This window comes from Vidua chalybeata, chromosome 4, assembly GCF_026979565.1.
Source record: "Vidua chalybeata isolate OUT-0048 chromosome 4, bVidCha1 merged haplotype, whole genome shotgun sequence".
NCBI classification, from domain to species: Eukaryota; Metazoa; Chordata; class Aves; order Passeriformes; family Viduidae; genus Vidua; species Vidua chalybeata.
Genome location: NC_071533.1, coordinates 67488282 through 67506369, shown reverse-complemented (window position 1 = coordinate 67506369; position 18088 = coordinate 67488282). Strand labels below are relative to the sequence as shown.

The 18088-nt window shown below is 49.7% G+C and overlaps 1 protein-coding gene and 1 long non-coding RNA gene across 2 annotated transcripts; one reads left to right on the top strand and one right to left on the bottom strand.

The window, feature by feature from the left end:
* Positions 1-5499: 5499 nt before the first annotated feature.
* LOC128787424 (uncharacterized) lies at positions 5500-8861 on the bottom strand. The gene is made up of 3 exons (XR_008430717.1): positions 8757-8861; positions 7962-8047; positions 5500-7181 (listed from the first exon to the last, which is right to left on the bottom strand). It is a non-coding gene; the product is annotated as an uncharacterized LOC128787424 (long non-coding RNA).
* Positions 8862-10612: 1751 nt separating this feature from the next.
* Positions 10613-13940, top strand: FOXI3 (forkhead box I3). The gene is made up of 2 exons (XM_053941551.1): positions 10613-11315; positions 12456-13940. Exons 1-2 carry the CDS (start codon positions 10613-10615, stop codon positions 13043-13045), a joined length of 1293 nt encoding a protein of 430 aa, XP_053797526.1. The 3' UTR covers positions 13046-13940.
* Positions 13941-18088: the final 4148 nt, after the last annotated feature.

Here is an 18088-nt window from a genome sequence, read left to right as displayed (position 1 = left end):
TGTCCCACCAGGACACTCTCTATAGCACAGGAGCTCACTCCCAGCATTGGTAACAACACAGAGCCCCATAAGCAGATTTCAAGGCATTTTTTCAATGTTTTTCTTTTACATTTTTATCTCCATCATCCCTAGGCAGCCAACCTGAATTGCTAGAAAACCACTATATTATATTTTTTTTCCATCTAGACAGGTTTAAAATTTGCTATAAAATCCTTGCAAGGTTTTTGTATTTCTCTGGATCTCTTGCTGTTGAATGAATAGAGAAGCTATAAATGGTTCTGTGTTGTCAAGTCAGAGTAGCTACATCCATGCTGGAAAAAATAGCAGGGACTGTTCTGTGTTCTGAGCTCCCATCCACACAGCCCAGCCAGCACTCCCAGTAACAGACTGATCCCATGGAAACTGCCCGCTGGAGAAGTTTATGGCCTCTGAGCCATTCCTGGGGAGGGGAGAGTACTGTAAATCCCAAAACATGCCTGGTCCATGCTTATAACTGGACAGCTTGGCCTGCTGCAGGTCACTGCCTGGGCCCATGGCACAGTTCTGGCAATGCAGCAGGAAAATTCAGCCACTGAGTCTGTTCTGGCATCCAGAGTTCTCCTGTAAATGGAACATCCTGTTCTTTCCATTTACCTGTTCTTCCAGGTAAATGGAAGATCGCTTGCAAGGGAGTTTTAAGTCCTCACAGCTTCCAGCTGATCAGCACGGGGAGGAGGGGGTGATGGCATCACACAAAAACCCCACAAGGCACAGCTCCAGCTCCTCCATGGGGGCTGCAGCCAGGCCTCCTGCCATTCCCAGAAATCCCCACCCAGACAATGAAACAGACAACAAAAGGGTGAAATTTCTCCTTTTCCACTCAGGCACTGGAAACCTTCCTTCACCCTCCCTCCTCTTTAGAGACCTAATCCCAACCAGCAGCCAGTTTTGCAAGGGTTAACCAGCATGAAATGAATGTGGAGAGACAGTCCAGGACTGTAATCACTTATTATTTTCAGGTAATATGCTTTATCTCCAACTAATCTCCTCATCTGGAGAAACACTCACTGCAGACAAGTCACTGAGGTTATCTCTGATGATGGGGCTCCACGGGCTGCTGGCTGCCATGGACCGAGGAGAGGCCAAGGAGAGGACTTCAATTATGGCCTGAACTATGCTCTGGTAGCTGAAAGGCCATTGTTTAATCTACTAGAAATCATCTATTTTAGCAGATAAAGGGATTACTTGGGTTTTCTTTCCCCCAAGAACAGCATGTTATTCCAACTACTAATGGAACATTCGGTATTTAATTAAAGAAAAAGCACGGGGAGAAGCAGCACAGGCATCAACATCACTTCTGGGGAAATTCAAATTGATTGTCACCCTTTGATGCTGTTCAATCACCTCTATCTCACTCACCCTTCCTACAACCCAGATTAAATCATCTGGCTCTCTCCATCCTGAACATTTTTTTTTTCCTGAGGGATCCCATCCAAAACTTTGGGACTATGCGACGTGAATTCACCGCTCTGCAGGGATCTCCTGACTTGTAAAGAGCCAGATTACACTCTCCTTGTCAAGAGGAGACTGTGGAAATTTGATTTTGCCTCTTCCACACGCTTGGTGTTGGTTGCTGTCTGTCAGGGCTCTGTCTGCCTGGCCCATTAGAGTGACCTGGGGACACAGTTTGGAAACTCAAAGTGACTTCACTGCTCATGGATGAACTGGAACTGCTGCATGCAAAAATCTGCTCTTTGTCCCTTTTCCCCCTCAGTTTCCCTGTCTTTGCCACCTCCATTTTCAGAGATGTTTACCCTTTATTTTTTGTCCCACAGACTAATGACCATAAAGGGCAGTTACAAGTCATTCCCAAGTGCTCTTCTGTGCTCAGCAAGTACAGGTTACTTTTTTTATGTCCTCCACCCCTTCCATCCACAGACTGTGGACCCAAAGGGTCTGTGGGGGAATATTAAGAGGCAGGTGCAAATGCAGGGTATAAGAGTATATTTCTCACCTCTGTTGAGAAAATTGTAAACTAACATCAAAAAATCCAAATGAAAAGCAATGAACTAATTCATGTTAACATCTGAATCTTAATCCTCTTCCCTTTACCAGAATAAAGAACAGGGTATGTTCAAGGAGATTGTCCATCCATGCAGCACTCCGAGCTTCCTCACAGAGATGACTTTTTGCACATCCTCCTGCTGACTGTCCCAGTCCTGGCACACTCCTAAAATTGGTGATAATTCATTGCAAACATTAGCTGTCTTTTTTTCTTTCACCTTCCTGACCATTCATTCCTTTGCACACAAAGCAAGGACAGGGACTGACTGAGTAGCCTGATTTTTTCCTTCCATAGTTTTTTCTGTGTCTTTTCATGGATGTTTCAGTTGATCTACGCCCACATGTGCCAGCTACATCCTCCTTCAGATCTCTGTGAGGGATCTGCTGCTGGCCTGTGTGGCAGAATGTCTCAGACAAACAGGGCTGTCCATCTTGTCCACCCGGCTGCTGCCTGTCCGTGTTGTTCTCATCCTTCCTCCCTTTCCTCCTGGCCTTTGCCTGGCTCATGCCAATGTTTGATCTGCATCATCCATCACGGGACACAGCAACCTGACTCTGCACGTCTGAGGAGCCGGCACCACCACTGGAGATGTGATCATCTTCAGGTTTTTGATCTTCTGCCTTTGCCCAAAGTCTTTGGTGACTGTAACTCCATCCTTTGCTTTCTACAAGCAGCTCCAGAAGTTACTGTGAATTATCAAGTCACCCTGTCTGCTACCAACCATGGTGTTGAACCAGTTGTTCAGCTTGTTCTTGACCAGCACTGCTGACCTCACCTCTTCATAATGTTCTTCAGCAGCTTCTTACACATATCATATAGCCCTAGGACACTCCACACTCCTATTGCAACACACCGGGTCAAATGACTTTTTGAAATTGTGCAACTGAAGAGATGAAGTGCTCCTTGATATCTCTGAACTTGCCAGGGATCAGCCTCTTGCACTGGTTTTGCTGTACTGTCCCTCTTGCTTTGTGAAATGATTCCACCTTTTGACTCCTCCAGCAAGGAGCACAGTGAGGAATTTGCTTGGGTGTCAGGAAACACACAACGTTTGGAAGGTCCCTTGTGGGAACTCACCTACTAGGAACCCTTTTCCTTGTTGAAGGGATCTTTTCTCTCCTGGTAACATGCAGGTGCCCGGTTGGGCCAGTGACCCATGCCACAGCCAAACCAATCCATTCACAGCTCCTCAGAATTCTTCAGTCTCCTGACCTTTAATAGAATTATAGAATGGTTTGGATTGGAAGAAACCCTAAAGATCATCCAGTTTCAACACCCCTAGCATGGGCAAGGACATTTTCTACTAGACCTGATTGTTCTCAGTCCTGTCCAATCTGGACTTGAACACTTCCAGGGATGAGGCAGGTTCTCCAAGTCAGCCTGTGCCAGAGCCTCACCACCCTCACAAAGGATTTCTTCCTAATATTCAATCCAAACTTCAAAGAAATCAAGGAAGTTCTTCCTCAGCATCAGTTGTAGGAGCCCATGGGGCTGTGAGCATCAGGGAACCTGGTCCACAGCCCTGAACAGAAAGGTTGATTTCTGTAAAGTGATAAAGATTGAGTTTACCAGGTTTGGGGTTTTTTGAGTGTGATTCCTGCTGATGCCTCTCTGGTGTTTTGCGTCACTGCTTTAAAACAAGGTTTCTCCATGCGGTGTCACTCCCTTTTCTGTCCACCTGATTTTCAAAGGCACACAGGATTATGCTGGGACATCTTTAACTGGCTCGTTAGCAGTGAGATTTTACCCAAACTGATCTCACACTCCTGTTTCTGCAGGCCAAAGCTTCCATTAGCAGCAACCCTTTTGCTGGACCACTTCCCCTCATCAGACACTGACCAAGTTGGAGACACCAGACAGCCAAGAAGAGTGAACAGATTTCAAAATGTTTCTTTACAGTAGCCTTTATAGTGTCACTGTGGTCAGCTATCTCTGTGTGACCAGCTGAATTGAGCCCCTTCTCTCTGTCCTGCTTCAGTTCTGGCCCCTGATTCCTGCTCTGACTTTGTCCTTTATCCTCAAGCTCCAGGTCTTGCTGAGATATTTGTAGACTACAAACAAGTCACCCCTAATATTCCCTTCCTGTAAGTAATTAAAGAGAGTTCCTTGAGAAGCTTCAAGGCACAGCTGCACATTGTGTGGTGGTATCTGCTCACAAGCGTGGTCCCAGTGTTAGTTTGAATCCCATAGGGTATGTGTATTGTATTTAACTGGATAATAAACAACTTCATCCCTGTTATTTTACTTTGTTACTCATGATTTTATAGGTGTCATGACAATTTCATACAGCATCAATATGGAGTTGTTATAATTTCTTATTCTTGTGCCTCAATCACCCCAAAAGCACAAGGAACAGCTGATTGCTCTCAAGAACCACAATAACCCTTTAAAAAATTATTAATTTTTGATACAGACTCCATCACCTCTTCAATATCATCTTTTTTCCCTAAATTATCCTTTTGCTTTTCATATCAAAAGACACCCTGCCCATTTGCCCCCCTTTCCAAGGCAGAGATAGATCTGTGTCAGTGAGCTGTTCTCTTCCTTATTTTACATTCCATGCCCTCAATTTTAGGCTCCTTCACAATTGGTAAACAATGATTCTTTATTTTCCCCCTAAAACAATGACAGAAACAGAATAATGAACCAGTTTCCACCAAATTTCCCTGAGCAGAGACTCAGGGATTCATTTTTCGCAGCGAAAATCTGAGATCTTGGTTTAACCAGTTGGATCCACTTAAATTGCACCATGGTGGTTTTATTCCAGTTTGTAAAGCCCACCTCCAAGACAGAACTAATCAAACACTTTTAGAAATCAGTTACATCAAGAGTTGCTCCCTCTTGCTGGAGAACAACAGCAAATTATTTTGACAAGGTCTATTTTCTATCTACACACTCGTTGGCATCAGTTTCACTGCCTTCTTTTAAGAAGGAAATTAATCATTAATCAAGAGATGCACCCACACATTTCTTGCCTTTAACAGTGAAGGGCTCAAAGTCTGAGCATCACTAAATCATTAGCCCAAAGCTTTTAAATAATGAGCCAATACCAGCTTTCTTAGTGCTCTAAAACCCTCCCAGTGTCCCAAAATGAAAGCCAGCATTAATAGCCCACACAATATATTCTTGGTTCAGAGAGTTCTGAAACCCTTGGCTGTGAATTACTGGAACTGGTTGATCATAAAATATTTCATTTATGTGGCTGCTATTTACCATAATTCCTAGTTATTAATGGAGCTCAAAATGCTCTTTCGTCAGCACCTGAAACTAACACACTATCTGATTTTTTCTGCCCCAGACAAACATGGAAAAGAAATATTAATTTAATACTCCTCCATTTCCTTGTGGTGTGGTGATGGCAGCCACTGCCTTTATCTACTAATAGTTTTGATTATTTTTACCTTAGATGACCATAAACTTATGTTTTTTCTGTTTCTATTACTCAGTCCAGAGTGGAGGTGGCTTATTCAGATGAATTAGGACCAAAAGATTTTGGCCTTTACCTTACCCTATAGGGGAGATCACTACAGAATAACCAGCCTAGAGCAGCAAGCTCTATTTCAAATATCCCATTACAGACAAAAAACATTTAAAAACCACAGAGATGCTTTATTTCAGCCCAGGTCAATTTCTTGCTCTAGGCAGGAGGGAAGAAGCCCCTTGCTTAACATTCCTCCCAAAAAAGACACAACCCAATAGCACCGAGTCAGGCACACGTCATTGCCAAGTGGACTTTTTTACTGCTGCAAAAATAAAAGGAGGAAGGGTTAAATTCATGTGATCAGACTGAGGATTTTAAAACACTTTTTATGAATCTCAAGCCTGAGGAGAGGCTGGAGGAATGCAGGGTGCTGTGAGCTTCTGCAAACGTGTTTCCAAACCCCTGGAGCGTGTGCTTAACCCAGCCACAAACAGGTGACTTCCTTCTGTCTCCCACCAGGTTCCTTTTCCCCCCAAAACACAAAAGTCAGGCTTCTTTCCCACTTTTGGTAAAATTACTTCTGATACACAGAGTTACTGAAGCCTGGCCACATCCCTCAGTCCCTCAAAACTCTGAAATTCCCACTTGCAACTGTGTCACTCCGGAGGTGTCTGTTTAATCCCACTTTTATTGGGAGTACAGCTCCTGGTAGTTTACAGGGGTTACAAACAATGAAGCTTTTATCAAAACTTCGGCTAATCAGTCGCTAACAAGCTCTCACTCAGGAAGGGGCTAGGCAGGCCCAGGCTAAAGCTAACCTGAGGGGAAAGAAAAAGGGGGAAAGAAAAGGATTGGGAAGAGGGTGTCCTTCTCAAACCGGATTAGTGCCCCAGTCAGACACAGAAACACTTGTGAGAGCACAGCAGCCATAAAAAACAGTGAGAAGTGGACACAGAGCAGGCACTGCTCCTTTCAACCAGGATTTGCTCCCAGCAGCCCAAAGTGCTGCAGTATCTACAGCTTGTGATGAGCTATGATTTATTCCTTGCTTTGTGGCTCCGTGACAGTCAGCAGCATAGAATTGCACTGGGAAAATATTAATATAAATAATCCAGAACGTAAACCCTCAGTTTGCAGCCTGCAGAGTTTAACAGAGACCGTGAACTCAAAACCAAACCAAGACTGCTGTTGGTAGCCTAAACATGGTGGGATGAGGACATCTCCCCAGGAAACATGGTAGAGTCTGAAAAATCAAGAAAAGGTTTGAAAACCTCTGATCTTATCATAGGGAGAGCTGGCAAAATTAGATTTCTTCACTCCAGTAGATGACTAGATACAGAGAGGGAGGAATATACATCATTCTCCTTAAGTAAGGGATAAAAATTACTTTAAGCTGTGTACACGTACACAGAACACCCCTCCCAAATTCACAACAGAATCTATTGCACACCATCAGATATTCTCTGTTAGCCATTTGCAGTACAAATCAGGGATTGAGTGAGAAAAAGAGATGTTATTATAGCATATTAATAGGGAGGAATGGAGAAAAATGCTTGGCTCTAAGGAAGGGAGGCATACTAGATCTTTAATTTGAGCTGCTCTTAGTCAATTCCTTATTGTTCTTGAGGGTAGAGACACTGGAGTACTTCAGGAGAAAAGATAATTTTTCCATCTTGCCTCTGAGGATGAAGTACTCCTTCCCAATTTCACTAATCGCTGTGGAGAAAGATAGAAAAGAATTTTTACTGAGCAATGTGTGGACCTCGGAGTCACCACCTTGCTCCTCACCAGCCCTGGGGAAAAAGCGAGACTCAGATTGCAAGTGCAGCCAAAACAAAACAAACCTGCAGGGATCTGGAGCCATTGAAGGGATCCTGGTTTCTCTATCCTCCTGGTAAAGCCAGTAGAAGCCAATATGGGCTATTGTGTTCTGTTCCCCCAACACCCACCCTGTGCCCAGAGCTCAGCATCCTTGGGAAACAGAGAGAGGTCCAGGTGGGTGCAGGTTTCTGTTCCCATTGCTGGGCTGGGCGCTCAGCTCTGAAGCATTTTCAGGTTTCTGTGTTCAGCTGCACACACACCTGAGATCCACACCAGGAAAGTGGAGCCTGTACCTGCATGTTCAGAGGAGCAGGGCCCCAGAGGCACAGCCAGTGTCTTCCTGCAGGGGGAAAAGTGTGTGCTGCGTGCATGACAAGGACAGGCACAGCACCTGAGCCAACAGTGGGGACAGCGCCAGGCAAGGATGGGGAGGATCTTGCTCTCCTGCAGCACTTGGGAAGCTTTGAAACACTTGCCAAGGTTCCAAGGCAGCTGGCTGGAGAGGTTTGCTCTTAACCCCAGCTGGCTGGGGATACAGCTCAGCCCAGCTCGATGTGCCACAGGCTCCTCTACCCAGGCTCCTCTCCCTCACTGCCCACTCACAGAGCCAACAAAGCTGCTGAAACCCAGCCCCAAATCTGCTCCCAGTGATGGACAGTAGCCTCAGACTCCTACCTTGAAACTGATTTCAGTTTTGTGTTTCATCATCTCTTGCCAGCTCCCCAGTGCATTTCTGCAAGGCAAATGTCTCCCAGAGCTCTCTAGAAAAAAAAGCAGCATTTAGAGAGCAGTGAGGCAGAGTGCTGGATCTCTTCATGCTCTCCTCATGCCTTGGCAGAAGGGAGCAGCAACAGGTCTGTACTGAGAGCTGGTGATGTTTCAAGGCAACACTGCATGCTACTTGCAGGATAAATGCATTAAGAAAATTAAATGTTTTTACAGCCGTCACAGCATCAAAGCTTTATTCTCTCCACTCTTTAAATTAAGTGTTGGTTTGCATATCCATGCCATCCCAGCTATGTAATAACCTCTCTAAAGCTATTTTTGTTTCACATTCTTTACTATTTGGTAAAGCAAGCTGGAGTTTTCTGAGGACACACATTTTTATTAGAGCTAATTCAGCATTATTTTCCAACTCGTTTCCTTTGTTGGAGGCAGAGAAATCAGCTAAGGGAAGCTCGAAGGCAGCACCCCATGCCTGTGAGGGAAACTGCATTCCTAGCCTCGCCATAGCCGGGCTGTTCCTCTAGATGGCTCTGCCTTTGCCCAAAAGCATCAAATCCCTGGAGCAAAACCCTCAATTTCGAGCGATACGGCGAAATTGACTGCTGACTGACTGCTCCTCTCCCTCCTGCCACGATCGCGGGGATTTTGGCCAAACGGATAAACACAGATTTGTGTAATTTTAGAGAATAATATTTTCGGTTTAGTCGTTCAGACTTAGAGGGAAATTGCTTTTAAAAAGTCTACCTGTTTCTTGTCCTTTAAATGTCCTTTCTAGCTGTGATTTCCCCGTAAACTGCTTGGTTTGGATGCCTGTTGTCCAGTCAGACTTCATACCGGCATTTTCCAGCACGACCCTGCTCTAAAAAAGATGAGCAGCTGTTATAAATCTTAAAGAGAAGGAAGCTGAGAAGGGAAAAGGCACCTTGTGAAACGTAATGTAAACTTTTCTCCTGCTGTTCTGGGTATTCAAATACACACGGGAAGCGTTTTTCCCAAGGAATGCAAAATAAAATCAGCAAAAGCAACAGTGACGGCAACAAAATAACAACAGAAAAAGAAAAACACACACGCACACACACAAGAACCCAAGAAAACAAACAAAAAAAAAAAACAACAAAAAAAAAAAAACCAACAAAGCCCTCGAACACCTCTCTTTATGATTAAAGGAAAAAAAACCGAATCCTAATTCTTTAACCCAGACACTTTTCAGCTATTTTCTGTCTCAAAAACCATTTGCTCACTTGTTTTAAAACGAAATACAAAGTTGAAAATCCTTCGGCTATTATATCCCTGCTCAATTCACGCAGGGGACGAAAATTTGGGATTGGAGTCAGCTCGGGAAAGCTTCACGGATTTACACGTGCTTTTATAACTATTTTATGGAAGACATAAAACGCAAAGACTTTTCCCAAACGCTCCTTTCTGCCCCAAATCCTGCTGTCAGACCAAGACACCCGGCGCTTGCAGAGAGCGCTTCGTGCTCACACCAGGAAAGGGCATTTTTTTGGCATTTTTACCAGCAGAAAACTGAATAACAAGAATAACATTCCATTTAAGAACGGGGAATGAAATATACATCTCATGTACCTGGTATTTAGACAAAGTCTCTAAATCGTCCCGCACCATTGACCGTATTTTTGTTGTTACACGTGTGCTTTGCCCCGGAACAGAAGAATTGCCGGAGCTGGCCCCTGTAGATCCCGGGTGTCGGGATCGTTATGAACACCGAGAGCTTTTTCCCTGCAAAAGGATGCGCTTTCCGTTCAGGCTGCCCCGGAGCAATAAGGCAAAAATAACTTTTATTCACTAAATCTCGCCCCGCGCCCTCCAGCCCGTTCCGCCCGCGGTACGAGCGAAGAGGCCGGTGGGGTTTGTTTGTTTGTTTGTTTGTTTGTTTAATTTCGGGCAATTCCATATCCAAAGTTAATGAACGGCGATCTCCCCGTTGGGAGACGGGCGGCAAAACTACACTTCAAGAACAGAGTTTAAGCGAATTCCTCCCTTGGCATTCCCGTCGGGGGAACCGCAGCGATGCTCATCGCTCATCCCTCTCCGACCTCAGCGGCGGGGCCGAAGGGATCGGGGCCGATCGCATCCGTGGGAAAGCAGGATGGCATCCCAGAGCGCCGGGGCAGCGCGGACAGCTCCGGGGAGGAGGCGGCCGGTGCGGGGGCGACCGGGCAGCGCCGGGAGAGACCCCCAGGTCGGAAAGGGGGGGACGGGCACAGCACGGGGGGGGTGGGTCCGGCTCGGGGATGCTGCCCCCGCGCTGCCGGGAGCCAAATCCCTGGCGCCTCCCGCAGCTCCCCCGCCGGTCCCTCCCCCATCGCCGCTCTCGGGGCCCGGCCTTGCCCCCCTCCGCCTCCCGCCCGCCACCGAGCCGCGCTACTGGCTGCTCCCTGCGCGCCGCCGCCGCCCGCCCAGCCCCGGCCCCGGCCGCGGGCGGGGAGTCCGGGCGCACGGCAGCGCCTATAAGGGCGCCGCTCCGCAGCCCCCCGGGAGTTTTTGGTCTAGGGCCACCGGGGCCGCGGGGCGGGGGGTGTCGCCGGGAGAGCACGGGAGCGGGGGGGAGCGCCGGCCGCCCTGCATGGCCAGGGATTATGAGCGCCGGTGAGTTGCAGCAGGCGCAGCCCAGAGCCTCGGCGCCGGCGGCCGCTCCCGCGCCCCCGCAGCCCCGCAGCGCCCAGGAAGCCCCCGACATGGCCGTGTACTGCAGCGAGAACTTCAGCGTCTACCCCCAGCCCAGCCTTCACCCGCCCGGCGCCGCCGCCGCCGCCGCCGCGGCCGCCGCCGCCGCTGCCGCCGCCGCCGCCTCCTCGGGGCAGCGGGCGGGCGGGTACGCGCTGGGGGACTACGGGGCGCCCGCCAACGCCGGGTACCTGTGGGGCATGAACAGCCCCGCGCCCTACCTGCAGGGCCCGCCCGGCGCCGCCGCCGCCGCCGCCGCCGCGCCCTTCTTGCCGCCCGCCTCGTACGGCTGCTCGCGGGGCGGGCAGCTCGTGGGCTCGCCCCCGGCGCCCGGCTCGCCGTCGGCGGGCGGCGCGGAGCTGAGCTGGCTCAGCCTGGCCAGCCAGGAGGAGCTGCTGAAGCTGGTGCGGCCGCCCTACTCGTACTCGGCGCTGATCGCCATGGCCATCCAGAGCGCGCCCGAGAGGAAGCTCACCCTCAGCCACATCTACCAGTACGTGGCCGAGAACTTCCCCTTCTACAAGCGCAGCAAGGCCGGGTGGCAGAACAGCATCCGCCACAACCTCAGCCTCAACGACTGCTTCCGCAAGGTGCCCCGCGACGAGGACGACCCCGGTGAGGTGCCGCGCCGGGCGGGAGGGATGGCTGGGCAGCGGGGAACGGCGGGTGCGGACACCGGCACCGCCGTGAGAGAGGGGCGGCAGCGTCCCCGTGGCCGGCGGGTCCCCTGTCCCCTTCTAGTCGGGCGCTGTCCCGACACCGCGCTCCCCGTCCCCCAGAGCCAGCGCTATGATGAGCCCGCGCTTCTCCATCCCTTCTAGTCGGATGCAGTGATGGGACCGCGCTGCCCGTCCCCTCGGGGCCAGCGCAGTGAGGAGACCGCGTTCCCCCGTCCCCTGACCCGGGCGCTGTGATGTGACCATTCCCTTTCGCCCCAGCCCGGCCCGGCGCTGCCCCGCGGGAGGTGTAGGCGGGGGCCGGCCGCTCCAGCCCTCGCCCCCTCCCCGAGCAGCCCGGGAGCGCCGGTTGTGCAAGGCCCGGCTCCTTCGGCCCGTGATTCACGGCTCCCCTCCCTGCCCGCCGCTGCCCGGGCCGGCCCCGGGGCACAGCCGGTGTCCGGGAGTGGGCGGAGGCGCGCCCGGACAGCGCTGGTCCGGCCCGGCGGTGCCGGGACGTGCCGGGCTGGAGCCGCTCGGGACCTTGTGGGGTCACTGCGCCCGTCCCGGCCGTGGGCAGGAGGCGAGAAGGGGACAGCTGATGCCACCACAGTACCCCGCACCGAGGCTTGTTCGAGGGGCAGCTTGTCTGCAGCCCCCGCAGCTCAGTGCCGTGGGCCTGCCGTCCCCTCGGAGTGCCTGAGTGCACCAGCCCACCTCTCCATCAGCTTTTCCATGAGCCATGGCCCGGGCACTGCCTTGTCACCACTGCTGAGATGGCTGTAAGTGGCCCAGCTTCTGTGAGGCAGCCAGAGCAAGCCAGGTTGGAGGTACAGATCTGTTTGTGCTTTAGGATGGGAGATTCTCCTCTTCTATGTGCCCTTAAGGATCACTTGGGCATTGGGAGGGATGGAGGTGGAAATGTCCAGAGACAGGTTTTGGATCCATGGCCTGGACAACAGAGGGAGAAGGAGCAGGTGCAGGAGAGATGTGGGTTCTTTGTCAGTTGGACAAGACATGGATGCTGCTTATCTGTCAGCAGCAGGGCTTACTGTCGCAGAAGTTGACTTTCTCTCTTGTGTCTCCTGTTTTCCACCAGGGAAGGGAAACTACTGGACCTTAGATCCCAACTGTGAGAAGATGTTTGACAACGGGAACTTCCGTCGCAAACGCAAGCGGCGCTCTGAGCCCAACGCCCCCGCGACCGCCTCTGCGGCCTCCTCTCTGGGGGGCCTGAAGGCCGAGGAAGAGCGACCCATCCCAGCCACAGGCAAACCATGTGGAAACAGCCCACCCCCAGAGCTGGACCCCTCACCCTCTGCCAGGGACCATCCCAAAAGCTCCTCTCCCTCCAGTATCATTTCATCCACGCCCAGCTGTCTCAGCACCTTCTTCAGCGGCATGAGCTCCCTGAGCGGCGGAGGCAGCCGGCTGACCGGGGGTCTCAGCAGTGACCTGCACCACAGGAACTTCTCTGCTGGACAGCTGAGCAGTGGCACTTTCACCCCTTCCAGCAGCTCTTCTCAGGAGGTGCCTTCCCCAGACCAGCTGCAGCGGGTCGCGGGACCTTCCCCTGCCTACTACAGCTCCTTCCACCCCAGCAGCGGCAGCCAGGGAGCCCAGTACAACCACTACTACAACTTCACAGTCAACAGCCTCATCTACACACGGGATGGGACAGAGGTGTAGGGTGCTGGGGCAGCCAGCCGGCCAGTGCTGCAAAGGGAAAGGGAGTTGGACCATGCGCTTTTGCAAACAGCATTTCAACGTGGACGCTTCCCAGGAGTTCTTCCAGGAAGACTGATCTTCTCGCCTTTCAAAATAAGAACACCCCTTAAGCACCAGCAGAATGCAGATGCAATATTTTTTCCACATCCAGGAAAACGTTAGGTGGTGTAGGTGGTTTGCCATCTAAATTCTGCAGGCGTGAACTGAATTAATGTTTTCAGAGGTTGCTAATCCTGAATGTAGAACAGGAAGTTTAAAAACCATAGCCATAAAGTGGTATTGGCAAGAGCCAAGCGTAGACATCCAGTGAGTCTTAGAAGAGAGCAGGAAAAAAAATGAAGAGATTTCTTATGAAGTGCCTTGTACAATGTATTAAAAAACCTCTTCTGCCAGCAATTGCCTCTGTAAGCCCTTGCTTGTGCCCTGATCCTGCAATATGCAATGCACAGGGGGAGTACCCTGTATAAACACCCACCCAAAACTTCCTCAAACTCACTGAGGGTCTTCCTGTGCCTGGCATATTGCACAGCAGGGCTGTGTCTTGTAAAACAATCTTCTTTCCCTGAGCTTAGTACCAAAGATAACTCTAGCCATGCAGCTTTAGCACAAGAATAAACACTGGGGTATTTTTATACATATTTGTACGTAATGTAACTCTTCTGTACATACGTTTCTATGTGGTTTTATATTTGTAAATTATGCTCTGGAGCTGTACTTATTTATAATGTGTTTTAAACTTTGTTAAAGTTTATTTTACTTTGTTTCCCTTCCTTTTTGTTGTTTTATTTGTTTTGAATTTTTTGTTGGTTTTGTTTTTGTTTTTAGTGTATTACTGAAACTTTTCAGGCTGAACAGCTGTCGGGAATAAAATATTAACAATTGTTAGATATTGGCCTGGTTGTTCATCAGTATGTTTGAAGTATTTTAAAACTCTGTGGAAGACAGGTTTTTCTTTCACATCATTTGGGATAAAAGATTTAAAAACTTAGGAACAATTTAATCAGCACAGTAGGGTGGGAAAAAACCTGCTTTGCGCCCAAAGGAGACATATCTGTGCTGGTTTGCAGTTTCTTGGAGTCTCACTGTGCAGAGTGGGGTCTATGTCGGTTTTGTTTGTTTGTTTTTCTCAACGGTCTGAATAGCAACTGTCCTTTTTCAGCCCGGTTTGGTAAAAAAAATAAAAGCTTGCAACAGTAAAAGAGGCGGGACTGGTTCCAGCGGGTGCCAGCTAGCAGGAGGCTCAGTCCGTTTTGCAAATCAGTTTCTCTAATGGGATTGCACCTGCTTGCACTGTTGGCCAGTGAAGAGGTGGGACCAGTCAGCCAGAGGGCCAGGCAGCGCTTCTGGGAATCCTTCCCGATTTCCTGCTGCTGGGAAAGGAGAATCCATCATCCAGTAGCCAGTGCGCTGCATTCCCTCATTCCTGCCGAGTTCACAAGCTCTTTGTTGGGGGCTGTGTGCAGTTAGGGCATAAATGTAGGTGTCTTCACGAGGAATGTAACATCCACAACGAAGTTAAGCGTGAAATTGCAGCTGTTTAACATACAGGCATCTGCCGTGATTTAAGGCCATCCCTGCAGGCTATTCACAAAACAAAATAGTTGGCAGCGCCTGTGCACTGGCTACCTGCAGAACATACAGGGCAGTGATGCAAGACAAACCGCTGGCCTGATCCAAAATATAATGAAGCCGTGACGAAACATCAGATGACTTCCATGTGCTCGGGATCGGGACCAAGTACTTGCCCCGGCAGTGGCCACGCGCCCTTTGTGCAATCACTGGGACCAGTGGGCGGGTGGCAACTCCTGCCTCTCCCCCCTCCCCCTCGCCCCTTCCCAGCACAGATACCATCTTCCTGGCTTTAGGGGTAATTCCTCCTGATTTTAATTCCGTGATGGGAGGGAAAGGGCAGATTAACACTAGGAAAAGGACAAGGTGGTCAGTCTTGCCCTGCTTCAATCCCGCCAGGTGTGGAACAGCTTTATTTGGAGTTTGGACTGCTGAGTTTGATCTAAGACCAGTGGAGGGATTCCCAACACCTCTGAGAGATAAAGATCCAGTCCCTAAGTGAGCCAGGAACTGCATACTTGTGTATCTCAGTGACCATTGCACCTCTTCTCCACTCTGCCAACCTGCTCTCAGACCTCAGCAAGCGTTGAGCCAATGCAGGACACTCGTGTGCGTCCAGCTCACGTTCTTCCACTCACATTTTATAAAATTTACCCTCTTCCATCAGCTGTGTCTCTGCAGGCATTACCCATAAATGTTTGAGGATGCAGAACCGATGGCAAATTCATGTTCTCACTTCCATCAGCTATGTGTTTCTGCACAGTACCCATAAACTTTTGCTCCTGAGGATCCCAAATCTGACAAATTTGTAATGCAGGGTGGTCTGCACCTGGCAGTATGCCCTCAGCAATATCCCATGGCTCAACAGGGTTTGTGCCACTTCAGTTGGCAGGGGCATAGCCAGAACATGCCAGAGCAGAATCAGATAAGGATTCACCCACCACAGTGCTCCTGCCCTGGTCCCGAGGGATGGTGGGGGGCTCAAGGGAGGCTTTGGCAGGTTTGAGTGTTCCCAGGCACCTGCCCAGTCATAAGTACCAAAGCCTGCTTCTTCCAGGGAAAGCATATCCTTAGCTGGACCCGGGGATTGTGGCCCTTCCTCCAGAGGAGCTACCCCCGGTGTGCTCAAGGGACACTCGAGAACAGATTTCAGCAAATAGGCACCCAGTCTGCAGAGGAGACAGTGAATGAGCTAATGGCAGCCTTCTAGGTGTCCTTTTGCCATTGAAAGGGACTTCTTTTTAGCAAATCTTGGGAGAGGGAGGGCAAGATAATTGAATTTAATGAAAAGCACTTAAAAGCAGCAGGGCTTTTGTCATGGGTTTAGGGATTTACTGAGACTCCCCGACTGAGGGAGGGGGAAGACAAAGGCAATTAGCCTGCTGTCCCACCCTGAGAGTCCCCAGTCCCCTATAAATGCCAAGGCCATGCCTGGATTGGGCAGTTCTCCATGACAATGAGCCTCTCCCCAGCCCGGGTCAGGTGATGGCCCAGAAGCCCGGGGCATAGCCTGCTCCCAGGGAAATCAGCCGGGAATTGTCCTTCCCTAGGAGAAAGGCTCAAACTTCAGGCCTTCATCCTCTCTGCTCCGGCAGCTGTGGGGATCACCCCGTAACCAGCCCTTCACAGAACGTCTGGCTCTAGGGGAGCAGTGATTTCATGCAGATTCGTTGGTAGCCCACGGATCCCAGCTGCTGGTCACTAAAGTTAAGCATCACAAGAAGCCCCATCTTTGCTTGTCTTCTCCACTCTTTTTAGGCATCCAGAGAGGTGCCTCCCCAGCTGTGGTACCCGCTGAGAAACCACGGCTGCGTTGATGACTGCCCGGAACCTCTGCCACACTCCCAGCACACACAACTCCTAAAAAAGGCATTCCCCGCTGGAAAAGAAGCACAGTCCAGAGGCATTTCGAGAGGTGCGTTGGATCAGTAACACAGATGCTTGCTGGCTCCTACGTGTGGCATTTCTCCAGCACGGGGTCGTTTAACTCCTCTGCTCAGCGCTGGCCTTATCGACCTGCCAGCAAAGGCTCGGGCAGGCACCCACTGCAGGTCTGCACTTGAGCTGCTCCGCAGTACAAAGGCTCTGCCAGCACAGCTGGATCAGCCCCGTCCCCTAGAGGAGACCCAGCTCCCATCAACAAAGGGAACTCCTGTGCCAGCGAAGTTAAACCCCCCAGCCCCAGCAGCAGCGGCGTTGCGGGGCGGTGGGAGGGGATTCCAGAGGCAGAACAGAGCCATCCGCGCTGGGTTTCATCGCCCGCCAACTCCTTTAGAAGTGGGGCTTCAATTACTGCCACTGGCCATGGATTGTGGTTTGCTGCTCCTCTGAAGGTGGAGGCTTTGATTCGCCCTGTCGCTCACCAAGTCCGTGGAATTTGGCCGCAGTGTGTTGTTGCCTGTACAGAAGGTTTTATTGCCTTTTTTTTTTTTTTAATGATGATTAAGGGTGATTTTTCCTAAAGATTTTAAGGAATAGTTCAAATGATACAACAGTGTTCTAGGAAACTACAAGTATCCCTGCCCTTGCCATCTCTGTAATTCTACAGATAAAAAGTATCTTCATCAGACTTCTTGAGATAAGGCCCTGCAAACCCTGCAGATCTCACCTGACTCTGTGATGTACCTAATTCTGCCCAGCTCAAAAATGGAAGCTGGTCCTCTCAGTCTTGTTCTGATGGCACACAAAATAAGAGGGACAAAGACTCATTTTGTAGCTTGACCAAAGAGAAAGATGAGAATCAGGCCTGGTTGATAGTTCATGGATGGCCAACACCTCAGCTAGAAATAGCTGTGCCAGATGGAGACTGCAATAATTGGGAGATTGACATTTCTCCTTAGCTTTGGAAAGTAAAAAGACTAGTTTTATTGCCCTGTTAAAAAATCCCTTCAAAACTAATTTTTGTTCCATTTTTTTTCTGATTGCTGAGAGAAGGAAAACATGGATTTGCCTTTTCTTTTTTGTCCTGTTTGGCAGAAATCTCCATCAAGCTGAATTTCCATCCGTGTTCCCCCCTCCCCTTTTTTTTCCATTAAAAAGAAGGTTGATGGAACGTTTTTGACCAAATTACTGAATGCAATATTCACCTGGGTAAGGTGACGAGAATTTGCCCCTCAAGGAATAACTGAAGTGTGATGTAAAACATCAAAGGTGTTATTTCTTTTTTTTTACCTTATACCTCAGCTATCTCTGAATCATATCAAATAATCTTCTCGTTTCATAACACCATACAATGCAGGCTAAAAGTGTATGTGATCTGCTTTGTGTACTGCTGAATGGATGATTAAACTCTCTAACCTGAGGGATAGTCATCCAGGGCCTGCCCCAAACACAGTGAAGTCAGGGGAAAGACTCCCACTGACTTCAGAGGGCTTTGGAGCAGACCCATAATCAGCCAGGCTCTCATACACTTCAGGTGGTGTCTATGAGACTGCC

Bases quoted from the DNA above. Each gene is read 5' to 3' on its own strand.
- FOXI3 (XM_053941551.1), top strand. From the start codon at position 10,613: ATGAGCGCCGGTGAGTTGCAGCAGGCGCAGCCCAGAGCCTCGGCGCCG. The intron at 11,316-12,455 runs GTGAGGTGCCGC...GTTTTCCACCAG, and splicing joins CCGCGACGAGGACGACCCCG to GGAAGGGAAACTACTGGACC.